The following is an 18,709-nucleotide window of genomic DNA, read 5'->3' on the forward strand; positions in this document are numbered from 1 at the left end:
TGGATCTGGGGGCAACTAACTACATGTAACACGGGTGGGACATGTAACATGTTCCCAAAGGGGAACTTTCCTTTTTAAAGCTTAGTTTTTGGATAGAGTAGGGAAGAATTAGACCCTCTGCCAGGTTTTTATTGCTGTCTGCTTTCCCATTAGGGAAGTTCATCCTCCATATCGGTGCTTGGGACTTTTGTCACTGAGAGAGGAGAATTCTATGTGTTAGAATTTTCACCAGGACAGCTGTCTAAGATGGGAATTCCCCTCACTGTTAGAGATGTCCTCTCATTTCTTGTTGCTCCTGCTCCAGGACAGGAACTGAATGGAAATTTCTTCATCAGGAAAACTGGCTAAAACCTGATAGGTAACCATTCCCTTCTCTATTTAAAACTTAAAAAAAAAAATAGCGTTGGCCGAGCATAAACATTAATATTCATTCTTGTAATGAGTGTGTATCTACTGTTACTAATACCATGCAAGACTGTATTAGAAAAAAAAGAAACATTTTTGGGGAACAGCATAAGTCATATAAGTTGCCTCTAATGCTTATCCAATGCTCAGATGGCTTGTGTTTTTTTTTTTTATTTTTTCCTATATCGGCCTTTTTAATAACACAAACATCCCCTTTGCAGGGGCAACCAGGGCAGACCTCCGGAGCCTCACGCGCTCGCCGGGATGGCTTTTGTTTACTGTACAAATCTTACATTCAGGCTGGATATTACTTCAACTGAGAGTGAAGGATCCTGTTGTTCACATTCCCTTGTCCATTTACAAAAAGCCTTGTATTCTTTTCACTGAGTGCAAGGCATTTGGTGAATGAGCGAGTGCAGAAGAGGGGTAGGTAAACAGGATCTCCCCTCATCCAGTCCTAGAACACCCAACATTCAGTGAAAAGAATCTGGAAATGGGGAGAAAACGACAAGATCTTTTAGGCCCATTTTACATATGTGGACTGTTCGTTTCCTCAGTTCAGTCATGTTTTTTCAAGAAAAAAAACAGATGAAGTTTACATCAGTTTTTCATCCGTGATTACATCCTCATGCTAGAGTCCTTAAAGCAGAGTTACAGCCTGTATTAAAAAAAAAATTAAGTAAACCGCAACAAATACTGTAGCTGCTGACATTTAATATAAGGACACATACCTGTCGAGGTAGCCTGTGATGTCGGCACCCGAAGCTGACCTGTCCATCGGCTTTGGGTGTGCAGGCGCCGGCATTCTTACTAAGGGAGACAGGAAGTGAAGCCTTGCGGTTTCACAGCCTGTTTTCTACTGCGCATGTGCAAGTTGCGCTGTGCTTTTTGAATGCTCCCGCTGTCTTCTGGGACTTGTGTGTGTACCAGAAGGCAGCGGGGGGTGGGGTGGTGAGGGGCCGCAAATGACGTAGGTCACCATGGCGCTAGAGCTGCACGATTCTGGCCAAAATGAGAATCACTATTTTTTAGCTTGGAATAAAGATCACGATTCTCTCACGATTCTCTGTGTAACAAAAAAAAATTGGGATAACTTTACTGTTACGTTTTTTTTTTTTTATTCATTAAAGTCTATTAATTGCGTTTGAAAGACTGCTGCGCAAATACAGTGTGACATAAAATATTACAACAATCGCCATTTTATTCTGTAGGGTCTCTGCTAAAAAAATATATAAAATGTTTGGGGGTTCTAAGTACTTTTCTAGCAAAAAAAAATGATTTTAACTTGCAAGCAACAAGTGTCAGAAAAAAGGTCTAGTCTTTAAGTCCCGGTTCACACTAGGGCGACCTGTGAGGCGACCTGGTCGCCGCAGGTCGCCTCCCATAGGGAAGCTGCGGACCCGTTCTAATTGGAGCGACACAAGTTGCTCCGACCTAGAAAAAGGGTCCGGAGCTTCTTTGGGGCGACCAGGAGGCGACCGCCATAGACTTCAATGTTATGAAGTCCGTGGCGGCCGCTCTGAGGTCGCGGCGCGCTGCTCGCACCGCGATCTCGGAGGTCGCCCCGGGAAGTAGCGTCGCGTGAATGTGAACCGGCGCTAAGAGGTTAAAATTCCTTTCTCCCTGGCAGAGGGAAGGAAAAGATACAATGTAATCATTTTGTTTAGGCTCCGTTCACATGTAGGCGTTTTGGGGTGTTTTTGGGGAGTTTTTCTGCTCTAGGATCAGCTCTCAAAACGCCCAACAAGACAAATCCTATTCATTTCAATGGCCCCTGTTCACATCTGAGCGTTTTGACGCTGTATACAAAACGCCCAACGCTCAAAAAAGTACATGAGCTTCTTTTTGGGCAGATTACAGGCGTTTTCCATTGGTATCTATTCAATCAAAAAATGCCTGCACAAAAAACGCCTGTAAATCGCGGTAAAAATCGCGGTAAAATCACGGTAAAAAACGCGCGAAAACGCTACGCTCAGGTGTGAATGTAGCCTAATAGTTACTGGGAGACTTAATGCTGATAGGCGTTTGTTTGCGGGAGGCTTTTTTTTTTTTTTCCACAGCTGTTCTCTCTGCAGCTATGCAAAGAATCGAGCATATGTCAGGTTTAGATCGTCAGGGGGGGTGAATCGAGATCGCGATTTTCATACGATTAATCGTGCAGCTCTACATGGCGCCCTTATACGGAAGTGGGAGCTGATAGCTATTTATGACCGGTATCCGCTCCCCCCCTGAAAGGTGCCAAATGTGGCACCGGAGAAGGTGGGGGGGGAGCAGATAAGTTGAGTCTCCACTTTTGGGTGTAACCCTGCTTTAACCACTTAAGTCAAAGAGCCATTTTTTTTTTTCATGCGAAAACAGACTGTCCGTTTTTTACATGTTTACATCTGTTTTTTGTTCGATCAATTTTTTTTTAACAGGCGAAAAAATAAAGCTTTGATCCATTACAAAAATCAGATGTTGACAGAAGTGGATGTAAATGGAATGATCATTCTTTAACATCCGTTTTTACATCCGAGATGCATTGATGTCTGTTTTTCATCCGTCAACGGATGGATGAAAAACGGACAAACGGTCCTCATGTGTGATAGGGGCCTTACTGTGTGGGAGACGGAAAGCTCAGTCACAGTGCCACGAGAAGAGCACTGTGAGCAATATCCGGCATGAATGAAGATCGGATTGGTACAGCAAACAGCAGCCATCCAAGTAAAGGATAATCACTAGTCGTAATGTAAATGACTTGTGCTGTTCCCAAAATAAACTTTTCTTGGAGTTCCACTTTAACTGGGCAGCTCCGGAAAGCTATTGCTGGCTGCAAATGTAAAGTGTAATGTATGCCTATGGAAAAATAAAAATTAAAACCTACATTTTGTAAGTAGCCACTAAAAATGTTAAATTGAACCATAGAAGTTGCCTTCAGAAACATGAACCAGCTTGTTGCAGTTCCAAGAGAAAAGGGTATACCTATGGTGGAAAGCTGTCAAACATTCATGTACATTTCATGTTCCCATTTTATAAGTCCTATTCATGTGTAGCCTATACTCCTACACCTGTTTGTTCATTCATTCTTTCATTCCCTGTGCCATGGGTCGTTGTTTGTAATTTTGTTTAATTTTAAGTCCCAACTCGGAGCAAATAAAATATCCCCTGCAGTGGGGCTGTGCAGGCACTGCAAGGGTTAATAGCCTGTTTTGTGTCTAGGGGAGAGGAGAAACCCTTTTATTTATCTGATACTCCGCTAGCAGGCGGCGCTCCCCCAGGTCTGGCGGTGGACTGTCCCTCGACATCCTTGCATCCAGTGCAGTGCTATCGACCCTGCTCTGGTCTCGATGTCGGGACCCTATACTGCTGGAATGTAGGGATGCAGACACTGCAGGGAGAAGTGAAGGATCAGGTAAGTAAATCTCCTTTTATTTTTTTCCCTTAGATCTAAATGAGCCATTAACCCTTGCAATGTGGGCATAGCCTCACTGCAAGGGTTCATTTTTTTTTATTTGCCTTGAGTTGGGCTCTAAGGCTCCATTCACACTATGGCGTTCTGGATCGCGGGTGGAATCGCATTGATTTGGCCCGCGGTTCCAAAACGCCACAAATCGCGAGACGCCCTTGCGATCCCCGTTATTTTCAATGGCACTCAAAATGCACAGCTATTTTGTCGCGATTGTCACCTGACGAATCACAGTAAAAATGCGCAAACAGAATCGTGGGGCGCCTGTCACCCAATTGAACTTCCGGAACTTCTTTTGAGAGACAGGCGTTCTGGGATTCTGTTTGCAGAATCACGGCTATTCCGCTCGCGATCCAGAACGCGATAGTGTGAACTGTGAGAAATGACTTCTGTCTTAGAATGTCATGTGCCTCCATGCCCCACCGTGGTCTTCCAGCCAATAGATACATGTGGCTCCCAGTTGGTGAAAGTATTTTCCTTTTTATAAGGGAACAGTCATCTACCGATTCCTAAAAAGATCTCCACTTATAGAAAACCCTTGTTTCTATACTTTTTTCGTGGCTCCGTTGTTGCATAATATTATTATTATACAGGATTTATATAGCGCCAACAGTTTGCACAGCGCTTTACAACATGAGGGCAGACAATACAGTTACAATATAATTCAATGCAGGAGGAATCAAGAGAGCCCAGCTTGTTAGAGTTTACAATCTAGAAGGGAGGGTCAGGTAAAACAAAAAGCAATAACTTAGGGGGATGGGCTGATGGATAAAATGGAAGTACGGTTGTTAGGTGTGGGTAGGATAGGCTTCTCTGAAGAGGAGGGTTTTCAGTGATCGTCTCAAAGCTAATAGAGTAGGAGATAAGTGGACAGTTTGGGGTAAGGAGTACCATAGAATTAGAGAGACTCTGGAAAAGTCCTGGAGGCAAGCATGGGTTGAGATGACGAAGGAGCTACAGAGCAGGAGGTTTTGAGAAGAATGAAGAGAACGATTAAGGTTGGTATTTTATAGACTAGGCTAGTGATGTAGCTGGGGGCCAAGTTGTGGATGGCTTTGTAAGTATGTTATTAGTATTTTGAATTTAATTTTTTGGGTGAGTGGAAGCCAGTGGAGGGCTTGACAGAGAGGAGTAGCGGACACTGAGCGATCGGTAAGGTGGATGAGTCTGGCAGCAGCATTTATGATGGATTGAAGGGGGGAGGAGTCTGTGTAGAGGTAAGCCAATGAGAAGGGAGTTGCAGTAGTCGAGGCGAGAGATGACCAGCTTCGTTGTGTCATTGGTTAGAAAGGGACGTATTTTGGAGATGTTGCGGTGGTTGAGGCGGAAAGATTTGCACAGTCATTGGATGTGGGGCTTGAGGGAGGGTTCAGAGTCCAGGACTACACCTAGGACCTTGGCATGCATGATGGGCTGATAGTTGTGCCACCGATTTTGACAGATAGATCAGGGGGAAGGGGCACGTGATGGAGGAAACATGTGTTCGGTTTTGGATAAATTGAGTTTGAGGAAGTGGTGTGACATCCAGACGGATATATCTGCTAGTAAGTTAGTAAAACGTGAGGACACTTAGTTGTAGAGAAATGGATTTGGGTATAATCAGAGTAGAGATGGTATCAGCTGACCCAGAGAGGAGGTGTAGATTGAAAATAGGAAAGGTCCAAGAACAGAACCTTGGGGGACCCCAGCAGAGAAAGGAAGAGAAGAGGAGGAAGTAGAATTGTAAGTAACGCTAAAGGTGTAGTGGGATAAGTAGGAAGAGAACCAGCGAAGAGTACAGTCACAGAGACCAAATGTGTGCAGTTTTTTGAGGAGGGGGTGGTCAACCATATCCAATACAGCAGGAAGGTCCAGGAGTAGGAGTACAGAATAGCGTCCATTGGTTTTGTCCATTAGTAGATCGTTTGTTAGTTTTAGGAGAGCAGTTTCTGTGTTGAGGACGAATTCCAGACTGAAAGGGATCTCGGCAAGGTGGTTGTTTATTCGTTTACTGGTTGTATCACAGGGTAGTTTCTCATCAGGAAGGATGAGCCAAGATCACTATAGAACAGAGGAATGACAAAATATTAACCTTTTTAATCCAGTCAGGAACACAGTATACTGTATGGCCAAAGGTTTGTAGACACCCGACCATATAACCTATATGAGCTTGTTCAATATTCCTTTATAAAACCATTGGCATTTTAAAGTGTAAGCTCACCTGATCAGAAAAAATGAAAAGGTGAGCCTACACCCCCCCCCCCCCCCCAATCAAATCTGTCCGTACACACACAGCTGGTGAGGCAGTCCAGGGATTTAAAATGCCCACTTTCCCTTCTTACTGGCTTGCAGGACAGATCAGAGCTGGATAGTCCATCCGTTCCTTAGTCTGGGGAAGGCGACACCCATGGTTGCAAAAGTGTCAAATTTTGACTCCTCTCACCACAGAACAGTTTTCCACTTTGCAACAGGTCATTTTAAATGAGCTTTCACCCAGAGAAGATGGCTATGTTTTTGGATCATGTTTAGATATGGCTTCTTTGCGTGACAGCGCTTGATGGCATGGTGAGCTGTGTTCAGAGAGTGCTTTTTGGAAGTACTCCTAAACCCATGCAGTCCTGTCCATCAAACAATCATTCCTCTTTTTAATGAAACGCTGTCTGAGAGCCCGAAAATCACCCATATCCAATATTGCATTTCAGCCTTGTCCCTTGCACACAGAGATTTCTCCAGACTCTTTTGAATAATATGTGCCATAGCTTATCACCCACAGGGTTAAGCACAGGGGGGGTGGGAAGGATTTAGCTTGTTAGTTCACTTTTTCATTTTTTCTTTTTTTTCCCGAAAAAGAACACTTTTAAAGGGTTAGTTCCATTTCTTCTGGGAAGACATTCCACAAGTTTTTGGAGTGTGACTGTGGGAATTAATGAGGTGAGGTACTGATGTCTAAGAAGACCTGGCTCCAGTTCACCCTAATTGCCGGTTCACACTACCGCGGCACGACTTCGGGGGCGACCTGTGAAGTCGCGTGCACCGCGACTTCGGCGCGACTTGCATGGACTTCATATAATTAATGTCAATGCAAGTCGCTCCGATTTCGCCCCGAAGTAGTACAAGAACTATTTTCTAAGTCGGAGCGACTTGAGTCGCTCTTATTAGAATGGTTCCCGTAGCACTGCATGGACCGCGACTTGTCAGGCTGACCAGTCGCCTGACAAGTCGCGGTAGTGTGACTGGGCACTAAAGGTGTTCAGTAAAGGTTGAGGTCAGGGCACTCACATTATTCCACAGCAAACTCCACAAACCAGGTCTTTATGGAGCTGGGGCACAGTCCTACTGGAACAGAAAAGGACCTCCCCCCCCGAACTGTTGCCGCAAGGTTGGAGAAGGTGCAAATGTCTATGGCTAGGTTCACATATGAATATGCAGGCATGCATGTATATTGCATGCATTCCTACAGCCGTGCACAAAACGCGGTGTGATAAAACACAGGGGGTGCCATGAGCTTTCAATGGCATCCCCACGCACCTAAAAATGCATTGCGGTTTTGGTCATGGAAATTGCATGGTGCAAAACACCATGTGATTTATTTGCAGCTGCATTTTTTTGTTTAGATATTGTATTGAAAGAACGGGTACAAAAATACTGTCAAAGGATATGTTTTTCAAAAAGAAAAGAGGATGCACAATGTTGCATCAAAGCAACAGGGACGCAGCCCTGGAGATGCAACTAGGTAGCGATGAAGCCAGTCATTATACAATATAACCACAACATGTTTTGAATTAAGTCCAATCACTGATGCCCAACTGAGTCCTTCAGGTACAAGCTGTAAGGGCAAAGGACATGATTATTATCAGTATTTCATTAGGCCCATGTATTAGCCATTAGGGCCATGAGTTATGCGGTGGTGTGAAAGAGGGTCAATTACAAGGCAAGGTAAGTACGAGAAAAAGGTTAGGTGGTACAGGCCCCCTTCTACACATTGAGTTCTCAAATATTGGGAAGGAAGGTGTGGTTGATGTTACCACCTATGCAGGGGAGCTGGCAACCAAAGATAGGGGAAGCCCGTAGGTGTAAAGAGCGAGGAAGGGGAAAAAAAAAGCCACAGGGAATAGAAAAGGGGGAAATGCTAGGAAAGAAGTAGTAGGAGAATGACGACAAAGCGTAAAAAGGAAACTCTGCAGAAAGCTTCTAAGACATGTGCCAGGTGTAAGTTGGGGAGGGGGGCAACAACGTTTCATCAAAGTCAGCTAGTAAACAATGGTCCACTCATGCTTTCCACAGTTACTGGTACTTGCCCTATCCAATAGGACTGCCTCAACCTTGGCGTGTATCATGGCCCTGGTAATTCTAGATTTGGTTTCTGTGAATATTGAAATGGGTTTGCGGCTGCATTTTTTAAAAAGGTGCAGGGACCTTTTCCTTACAGAAAAAACAGGCACAGTAACCCATTCTAATGAATGGGCTGCCGTGTCCATGCAAACACAGCATGGAGAGCCACATATGTGAACCTAGTCTTTGATGTAGCATTAGCAGTACCCTTCATTGAACATATGTGGAGCAGTGTCCACAAACTTTTGTCTATATAGTGTTATTTGAGGATTCCTTTTTTATAAACTTTAGTGATCAAAAGGTGTCCAAAAATTGTTTTTTTTTTTTTACTGTGGGGAAAAAAAATAAAAAACTTCTGTGAGTCCCTGTATATGTAAATTACAGTGGTGTGTGGCCTTGTTTTTCCAGGTTTTCTATTACCCTTGGTTCACATTTATTATTTAGGGGGATTACACCAGTCTACCCCCCCCCCCCCCCATTTGTTCTCCATAATTCCAGTAATTGATCTCAGTGAGGTTAGTGTCCTCTCACAGGTTCCATTCCTGCGGTCTCCTCTCCCCCATAGTTATGTTTCCAATTACTGCTGTGGGATCTGTGGTCACATTAAAATGGAGGATTCCGCTCAAATCACACATTTAATTAAATTTTAGAGCGATGAATAATTTCAAAGCTGATGGGTTACCAGTAAATACTCTCCAATATATAAAGAGTAGCAATTGTAGTGTCTGGGAAACGGTATGAGTTCATATTTTAGCTAGCTACACTTACATTTTTTAAAGTGAACCTGTCATTACAAGAGCAAGATTAACCCCTTCAAACTCTTGAGCCATTTTAAAACCTAAATAAACAAGCTCATGGCTACAGCTTGGTGTAATTTTTTTCTCCGCTTGCAATTTGCTGTTCAATAAAAGTGATCCAGGTAGCTCTACAGCTGCCTGATCGCTTTTACAGTAGTGATTATGATTTATGCTCTGATGCCTAGAGGCTCGTTTTTTTGCTGAGTGTACACTTTATTTATTTTCTCATTAGTAACTGCCAGCTCCGCTGATCCCCCCCGCTCAGTGGTGACTCCTAGCTCTGCTGATCCCCCACTCAATAGTAACCCCCCAGCTTTGCTAATCCTCTGGTTTGCTGATCCTCATCTCTGTAGTCACCGCTCACCTCCTGCTATATAGCTCCCATGCTGTGCACCACATGACCTCTGCTAGTTTCTCCTGCTCCAGTCCCCCAGCTTTGCTGATTTGTTGTCGCTCAGTCCTCTCTCTGGTCCCTGCTCAGCGTCTGCTATAGCATTTCCATGTTGCATACCACGTGTGCCGTCTTAGTTGCTCTGCTTCTGTCTGGACTCCGTTCTCTGCTTTCTGCTGCTCCAACCTACACACCAGATGTGATGTCTGCAACAGACACTTCCAGAATATATACACATGAGCCCAAAGTGACTGCTGCTGATGTCTTTCTGGTTCGCTTGCTGTTTTCCCAATGCTTCCTGTGGTGTTGCATACCTCCAACACCACCAAAACAAAGCGACGCAAAAGCTGAGTAAAAGCCCCCTCAAAAGCTTCAGGTGCTGCAAGCGAGCTTTGCCATAGACTTCTATGGAGGCTTTGAAGACGCTTATATATATATATATATATATGTGTGTGTGTGTGTGTATATATATATATATATATATATACATTTTTTTTTTTTTTCTTGGCAAAGCAAATACAACGTGTGAACAGGGCTGTAAGGTAACCTTTTTATTTAGTGACAGGAGCTTTAAATGACATTCAGAGAGCTTTTAAAAAGTGTGTGCAGTGCTACTTTTCAAAGCGCGAGTAAATGAGCTTTGAGCACTTGCCGACCGCCTAACTGTAAATACACTTTACTTACTTTACATTACTTTGATGATAAACACCAGCTAGCTGCCATAACCCTGGAATCTTTATTTACAGTAGGTGGCCGGCCTTCATATAAAAGTGGTTCTAGTGGCAAATTCGCAGCGAGATTACTTTTATAGGTCGTGAGAGACATGCCCCCTCCCGCTACTTCCTTTTGGTTCCTGAGCTTACCCGGAGTCGTCAGTAACCCAGGGACCCCGTGCGTCCGATGCCTAGGCAGGAAGCCAAATGATGGTAAGATAGCCCCTATTTGGCTCTATGCCCTTGGTGGACCAGAGCAACGTCTGACGTCACTTCTGCCTCTCAGCTTAAAGAGAACCCCCCCCCCCCCCCCCCCCGCCCTCTTTAAGGCAAAATTGGATTTATCTTTTTCTTTTAAGGGTAAATGAGAGATCTGGGGTCTTTTTGATCTTTTAGATCTCTCCATGAGGAGGACCTGTCAAGCTTAATACTATTACAAGGGATGTTTACATTCCTTGTAATAAGAATGAAAGTGTTTAAAAAAAAATAAAGGGACAGTGTAAAAAAAAAAAAAAAAAAAAAAAAAAAAAATTGAAGTTCCATCCCTCTGAAATCACACCCAGAAGTGTTAAGTCTAGCTCTTGTATGTAAACGGTGTTCAAACCACATGTCAGAGATTGCCGCGATCGCTAGGACAAGATCAATATTTTAGCTCCTCTGTAACACTAAACAGGTAACCTGTAAAAATGTTTTAAAGCGTTGCCTATGGAGAATTTTATGTACCCTAGTTTGTCGCCATTCCACAAGCGCGCGCAATTTTAAAGTGTGACATGTTAGGTGTCCATTTACCTGGCATAACATCATCTTTCATATTATACAAAAAAATTGGGCTAACGTTAATGTTTTTTTTTTTATTAATTCATCAAAGTGTATTTTTTCCAAAATAGTTGCGTTTAATAGGCTGCTGCGCAAATACAGTGTGACCTAAAATTTTGCAATGACCGCCATTTTATTCTTTAGGGTCTCTGCTTAAAATTATTTATTTTTTTTTTTTAACCACTTTACCACCGGAGGATTTTGCTGTCTTCCGTCCAGGCCACTTTTTGCGACTTCAACTGACAATTGCGCGGTCGTGCGACGCCGTACCCAAACGAAATTTACGTCCTTTTTTTTCCACAAACAGAGCTTTCTTTTGGTGGTATTTGATCACCTGTGAGATTTTTACTTTTTGCGCTATAAACAAAAAAACAGCATTTATTTTGAAAAAATAACAATATTTTTAACATTTTTTTATATGAAATTCCCCCCAAAAAAGATGTAAAAACCAATTTTTTTAAAAAATTTTGGCCAATTTGTTTTCTGCTACCTATGTTTGGTAAAAAAAATCGCAATAAGCGTATTTTGATTGGTTTGCGCAAAAGTTATTGCGTTTACTAACAAAGGGAAAGATTTCTGTAATTTTTGGTGTTTTTTTTTTTAACGCGTAATGGCGGCGATCTGCGATTTTTTTTTTTTTTTTTTTTTTTTTGTGGGACTGCGACATTGCGGCGGACAGATCGGGCCCTTGACTGACATTTTTGACACTTTTGGGGGTACCAGTGACATTAGTGCAGTAATCAGTGCTATATATATATGCACTGTTACTGTAAAAATGACACTGGCAGGGAAGGGGTTAATTTTATTGGAGAGGGAGGGGTTAATGTATGCCTGGTGCTTACTGACGTGTAGGGGGGGAGGTGACTGAGTGAGCCAGGGACAGATCGGATGTCCAGCTATGCTGAACAGTCCGATCTGTCACTCCCTGTCACTATGGAGATCCGCCCGCTTGTGTTTACACAGGCGGGCGGATCTCCACACTAGATCCCCAGCGATCGGGGCAGAGCAGCGGCGATCGCCGCTGCTCCTCCCCTGGCCCGACTCCCGCTGTGAATGAAAACAGCGGGAGCGAGCCTCCGGCGGCGCGCAAGCGCCGCCCAGAAGGGGGAGTGTCTGACGACGTTAATACTACGTCGTCAGACGATAACGAACCACTTTGCCGCAGTAGTACTACCGTACTCAGACGGCAAGTGGTTAATGTTTGGGGGTTCGAAGAGATTTTCTAGCAAAAAAATACAGATTTTTACTTGTAATCCTGGTTTCACACTATAGCGATGCGGGAACCGAGGCAATTCCAGTGCAGGTTCCTGCATCGCATCTCCCTTGCAGGCAATTCACACTGCCCTCTGCGAACCACTGTGGGTGGCGATACAAAGTTAATGACACCCACAGATCGGTTCGTAGATAGCAGTGCAAATTGTGAATTCAGACAGGAATCGGATCGCATTGGTTTGAACACATGCGATCTGATTCCAGGTCAGGAAAAAAAAGGTTCCTGCAACATTTTCATGCGAATGCAAACTGTATGACTGAATTTGCATCGCAATGCGGTGCGAATCACATGCAATGTCTGTGTTTGCAATAGTGTCAACCCAGGCTAAACAACAAAAGCCAGGTTCAGCAAGTAGTTAGCAAAACCACAATAAAATGTTATATTAAAATGGAGTATTTTTAGAATCATGATAAATACTGAATCTACAGCATCTATAGTTTTCCAAACACGTGCTGTGCCGTGTGCACAGGTCTGGATTGCACCATTGAAAACAGTGCAGAATTCTGGATTTAGATACACAATGATTATGTTCCTTTGCAGATGCAAGAGAGTACCTGAAAAATGAAGCCTAGCAATGGAGACTTACGGCTCCTCATTCAGGAGATAATACTGTTATCCTCTTGTGTTGTATACTAGGGATCGACCAATTATCAGCAAAGCCGATATATCGAGGGGTGATATGCACTTTCCCCGATATATCGGAATTGGCCCCGGAGGTTACCGATATTTTGGGAAAGTGCTTGTACCGGAGTGATGTCTGCAGTTAGAGGCATCACCCCGGTACCGGCGTCTATAGCCGACGATCGACTGTCTTGTAATGACAGCCTATGTGGCTGAGAAGCCGCTTGGCTGTCATTGCAAAGAGCGGGAGGGGACGTCCTCCTCCCGCCACATTCCAGGGCTCGCCCGGGTCTCCCGTCCCACCAGCCTGCATGGCCGCCGAAGACCTGATCAAAGCCGCATTTGGCTCTAATCGGGTCTCCATGCAAAAACCCGGAAGTGATGTCATGAAATCACTTCCGGGTGCTCGGCGCCAAATTCAAATAAATCACAGCATTCAAAACGGCCAAACTTGGCGTTTTGAATGCTTTTGAGTGCAGAGGAGGGGTTTGGGGTCTTTAAGACCCCCAGATCCCTCCACAAGAGTACCTGTCAAGTAAAAAAAAAAAAATGTTTTTAAATGTACGAAAATATCGGCCCATACCGATACGCGATGACCAAAGTATTGGTAATGAAAAAACGAGATCGGTCGATCACTATTTTATACATATTGAGGTTTGAAGCACTAAACGCCAAGTTACTCTTTTCCTTGTCTCACAGCATTTCACACATCGCAACCATAAATATAGAATGTTCTCCAACACGGTTTTACACAGTGCAGCCTATTGTATGTGAAATGCATGGTATCTTTTTCACTCTAAAATCCAATTAAAGGGATCCCCTGCAAGCCAATACTATCATGATCCTTAAATTGGACACGCTGTTTGATTTGACCCTGCTATTAATGTCCACCTACAGGTAAAAAAAATTAAAAAAATTCCTTTAGGTAGGGGCTTCCCCACACTACAAGAGTTAATGCCTGTGAAGTCGGGGGGGGGAATCGCGGTGATTCTGCCTGCGATCGCTACGCCCACATGTGAACGTAGCCTAAGCCACGGTCTCAAGCTTTTTCCCTCCAGATCTTGAATTTTAAAGAATTGCCGGAGATTTTTTTTCCACAAATCGTTTTATTGAGGAATATCAAGAACAATGAATGCAAGGAAAGAAAAGGGGCCCAAAGGGCAATAACCATACTAGTAATAGTTATAATAGTAAAGGTAATTAAACTACCTGCATAGAAAAACGTTTGCATAAGCGATGGTCAGTACATCTTCTCAGGAGCATTCACAATATGTGTAGTGCAAGGCACATTCAGGCTAAATATATGGAGTAACAAATAGTAATCACTAAGATGACATTCGGGTCCCTTATGAGGAATGCAGGGGAAAGAATAGAAAAAAAAATGTAATGGAATTTTTATTAAGCTTTTGCCTTTCTGTAATGGGGAGGTACTAATAATACTAATAATGAGAGTGCCTGTTTGATTTGAGGATCAAGATCACAATAGTAGTGGCGAGTGGGAATCAAATTAAAGCGGAGCTCCACTCAAAAGGGAATGCTCCGCTTATCTGCCTCCCTCCCCGCTGCCACATTTGGCACCTTTCAGGGGGGAGCGGGTACCTGGTTTTGAAAGGTACCTGCTACCACTGTCAGGTGACTTTGCCGCGAAGTTCAGCCCCACTCCTCCGTCCCCCGCCGCTGGGCCATTCACAAAAGCGCAGCACGCTTCGTGCATGCGCAGTAAGGAACAGGATGTGAAGCTGCTGGTTTCCCCAATCTGCTCAGGTGAAGAGCTGGATTCGTGGGCAGGTAATTGTCCTAATTTTAAAAGTCAGTACCTACAGTATTGGTAGCTGCTGACTTTTTTATTTTTTTCTTACGGAGCCAGAAAGGTCCTCCTTTTTTTTTTTTAAAGCAGTATTAAACCCAAAAGCGCATTTCTCTATCGTTCATTGAGGGACGCAGTCTCTGTTCTTAACAGTTGGGTTATACTGCCCCCTACAGGAGTAGGACACTAGGCAGAGAGAAGGTTTTGGCTACGCCTATGGGCAGTCCCTGGGGGTATACCCTCTCTTCCTGCATCAGTTTTATAAGGTGGATGTGCTGGCATCTGCAGATGCCTCCTTTTGGCCGCAAAGTTTTGCAGGCTGCTGTTTAAGGGGGTTTCTTAGTCTCCCTTGAGGGTGTTCAATGTTTTTTCAGGTTGGTCTCATCTTGTTGTTCTGATGAGTCCTATGTTGCCTGGTTGGCTATGTTTCAGCCTTGGGGAATTATTTTCTGCTGTTCCCACCCCTCATCTTTAACCGCTCTACGACTGCCCGCCGCAGTTTTACCGTAACAATACGTCGGTCACGCGCAGGAGACTAGGGAGCGAGCGTGCCACCGGTGGCGCGATCCGGCCCCCGCTGTTCAGCGGGGAAGCCGATGCAGCGGGCAGGTGGCTCTGATGGCCGCCTGACACCCGCGATCGTTCCCCGCTGAGAGAGAACAACGGTCAGCTGTTGTAAACACAGCCAACCGTCCTTCTCCCTGAAATGATCACAGAGCGCCTGTGATATTTCTATATAGGAACACAGGTCTCTATGGTCATTTCACAAGCCACGCCCCCCCCACAGTTAGAATCACACCCCTAGGCTCATATTTAACCCCTTGATCACCCACAATGTTAACCCCTTCCCTGCCAGTGTCATTATTACAGTAACAGTGCATATTATTTAGCACTGATTACTGTAGTAATGTCACTGGTCCCCCCAAAAGTGTCAATGTCAGTTAGGGGTCCGATCTGTCCGCGACAATATCGCAGTCCCGCAAAAAATTGCAGATCGCCGCCATTACTAGTATAAAAAAACAATAAAAATAAATCTTTCCCGTAGTTAGTAGACGCAATAACGTATGCGCAAACCAATCAAAATACGCTTATTGCGATTTTTTTTTTTTAATACCAAAAAATATGTAGCAGAAAACAAATTGGCCTAAAATATTAAATTTAGATTTTTACATTTTTTGGGGGGAATGTTGTATAGCAGAATGTGAAATTTTTTTCAAAGTTGTCGCTCTTTTTTTGTTTATAGCGCAAAAAGTAAAAATCGCACAGGTGATCAAATACCATCAAAAGAAAGCTCTATTTGTGGGAAAAAAAGAACGTCAATTTTGTTTGGGTACAGCGTCGAACGACTGCACAATTGTCCGTTAAAGTAACGCAGTGCCGAATCGCAAAATAGGGCCTGGTCATTAAGCAGCCAAATCTTCCGGTCTTAAAGTGGTTAATATTTTTTCTGGTGGGTCTCATCTTGTTGTTCTGATGAGTCCTATGGTTGGCTTTGTTTCAGCCTTGGGGAATTATTCCCACCCCTCATCTCTAAGGCACTGCTTTGGGACATCCCTACTATTATGAAGAACAGAACCCAACCCAACTCAACATAGAGGGGTGGGTACTGCGTCCGTCAATGAACAATAGAGAAAATTGGATTTTTGTCTTACCGTGAAGTTAATTGACGGACGCAGTACCCACCCCTCTATGTTGAGTTGGGTTGATATTGCTGCATTGATAAAAACTGACATCCTATAGCAGGGAGAGAGAGAGTATACCCCCTTGGACTGCCCATAGGCGTAGCCAGAACTTTTTTTCTGCCTAGTGTCCTACTCCTGTAGGGGGCAGTATAACCCTACTGTTTTAAGAACAGAGACTGCGTCCGTCAGTGAACTTCAGAGAAAAGGGTTTTACGGTAAGACAAAAAATCCAATTATTTATTATATTGCACCTTACCAATTCTTGGATGTGATGGCTGCATTTGTTTTCTTTGTAGAGTTTTATTTTATTTTCACCTGGTGATCCTGCCAGTAAGTCTGCTGTTTTTCAACAGAACAAGCAGATTTAGTAGTTAGAGGCTTGAGATAAACCATGTGTCACTGACGGGGGTGCTTACAATGATCCGCTATTTTATTTCCAAAAGGGAAAAAAAAAAAAACTGCTGAAGTTTGGCTTTAATTGTATCTAAATCTGCTAGTACATCTAACACTCAGAATAACAATGCTGCTATGCAAGGGAGTCCATGTTGCTTCTTCATCCAGAGTGAGGCACTTAAATAAGGGCGTGTTACTGGCCAGATCACAGGCCAAAGGAAACAAATGCAGCCACCACATCTGATGATTGGTAAGTTGCAATATCAAACATTTTTAAGTTTGAGTCTAATATGTGGAATTTGGACTCAAAGATATCTGATTTATTTCACATATAGTAGGTTGTTCTGTTAGAAACACTATGTTGGAAAGGAATATGTATTTGTTATCATTTATACATTTTTGTGGGATGTGAAAGAAAGTATTTGGCGCTTCAGAGATTTATATATAGATTTTAAGTTGGGGTTGATTTCTGGACTGGGGTCTATGGAGACTGGGGTCTTATGGAGACTGGGGTCTTATGGAGGCTGGGGTCTTATGGAGGCTGGGGTCTTATGGAGGCTGGGGTCTATGGAGGCTGGGGTCTATGGAGGCTGGGGTCTATGGAGACTGGGGTCTATGGAGACTGGGGTCTATGGAGACTGGAAGGTATTCATAGTGTTTTCGGATTCCTTTATACATAGCAGCACAGTGGCTAAGTGGTTAGAACTTCCACCTAGCAGCACTAGGGGCGTCAGTTCAAATACCAACCACGGCACTATCTGCTTACATGTTCTCACTGTGCCTGTGTGGGTTATTCCGTGTACTCCGGTTTCCTCCCACACTCCAAAGACATGCTGGTAGGTTAATTGGTTCCTGTCTAAATTGGCCCTACTATGCACTATTTTATCAAAAGTATTGGGATGCCGGCCTTTACACACATGAGCTTTAATATCATCCCAGTCTTAGTCCGTAGGGTTCGATATTGAGTTGACCCACCCTTTGCTGCTTTAATAGCTTCAACTCTTCTGGGAAGGCTGCCCACAAGGTTTAGGAGTGGGAAGGTTTGACCATTCTTCCAGAAACGCAATTGTGAGGACAGGCACTGATGTTGGAGAGAAGGCATGGCTTGCAGTCTTCGCTCTAATTCATCCCAAAGGTGTTCTATCGGGTTGAGGTCAGGCCAGTCAAGTTCCTCCACCCCAAACTCGCTCATCCATGTCTTTATGGACCTTGCTTTGTGCACTGCTCCAAATTATTTGGTGGAGGGGGGATTATGGTGTGGGGTTGTTTTTCAGGAGTTGGGCTTGGCCCCTTAGTACCAGTAATGGGAACTCTTTAGGCATCAGCATACCAAGACAGTTTGGACAATTTCATGCTCCCAAATTTGTGGGAACAGTTTGGGGATGGCCTCTTCCTGTTCCAACATGACTGCACACCAGTGCACAAAGCAAGGTCCATAAAGACATGGATGAGCCAGTTTGGGGTGGAGGAACTTGACTGGCCTGACCTCAACCCGATCAAAAACCTTTGGGACGAATTTGAGCGGAGACTGTGAGCCAGGTCTTCTCGGCCATCAGCGCCTGACCTCACAAATACTCTTCTGGAAGAATGATCAAACATTCCCATAGACACTCCTAAACCTTGTGGACAGCCTTCCCAGAAGAGTTGAAGCTGTTATAGCCGCAAAGGGTGGGCCAACTCATTAACGAACTCTATGGACTAAATGGGATGCCATTTAAGTTCAAGTGTGTAAAGGCAGGCGTCCCAATACTTCTGGTTATATAGTGTATGTATGAATGTGAGTTAGGGACCTTAGATTGTAAGCTCTTTGACGTGCTGTGTAAATTGACAGTGCTATATGAATACCAATAATAAATAATATAAAATATACCCTGGATTTACTATATTGCTCTGTGTTTTCTGATTGTTACCTCTTCAATTCTCGCTTGCAGGTAAAACTAGGCCCATGGCTTCAACTACTACAGTGAGCTCCAGAGATGTCCCACTCAGCTCTATCCTTCAGGTCAGTCACCCGTCTCAGCACCACCAGCTTCAGAGCTCGCAGTCACGTACTGT

General features: G+C 43.9%; 1 protein-coding gene across 5 annotated transcripts in view; it reads left to right on the plus strand.

Moving 5' to 3' along the window:
• EMSY (EMSY transcriptional repressor, BRCA2 interacting) overlaps positions 1-18,709 on the plus strand; it is a 99,830-nt gene that overhangs the window by 68,636 nt on the left and 12,485 nt on the right. For all 5 annotated transcript variants that reach the window (XM_082246164.1, XM_082246167.1, XM_082246165.1 and 2 more), the window contains one exon: positions 18,586-18,709. This exon is cut by the window's right edge and continues 103 nt beyond it. In XM_082246164.1, the coding sequence (XP_082102290.1) occupies positions 18,586-18,709 (124 nt within the window). The remainder of the gene's footprint in view (positions 1-18,585) is intronic.

Source organism: Pelophylax lessonae, assembly GCF_965119305.1.
Source record: "Pelophylax lessonae genome assembly, chromosome: 2".
In the NCBI taxonomy this organism is placed as follows: Eukaryota; Metazoa; Chordata; class Amphibia; order Anura; family Ranidae; genus Pelophylax; species Pelophylax lessonae.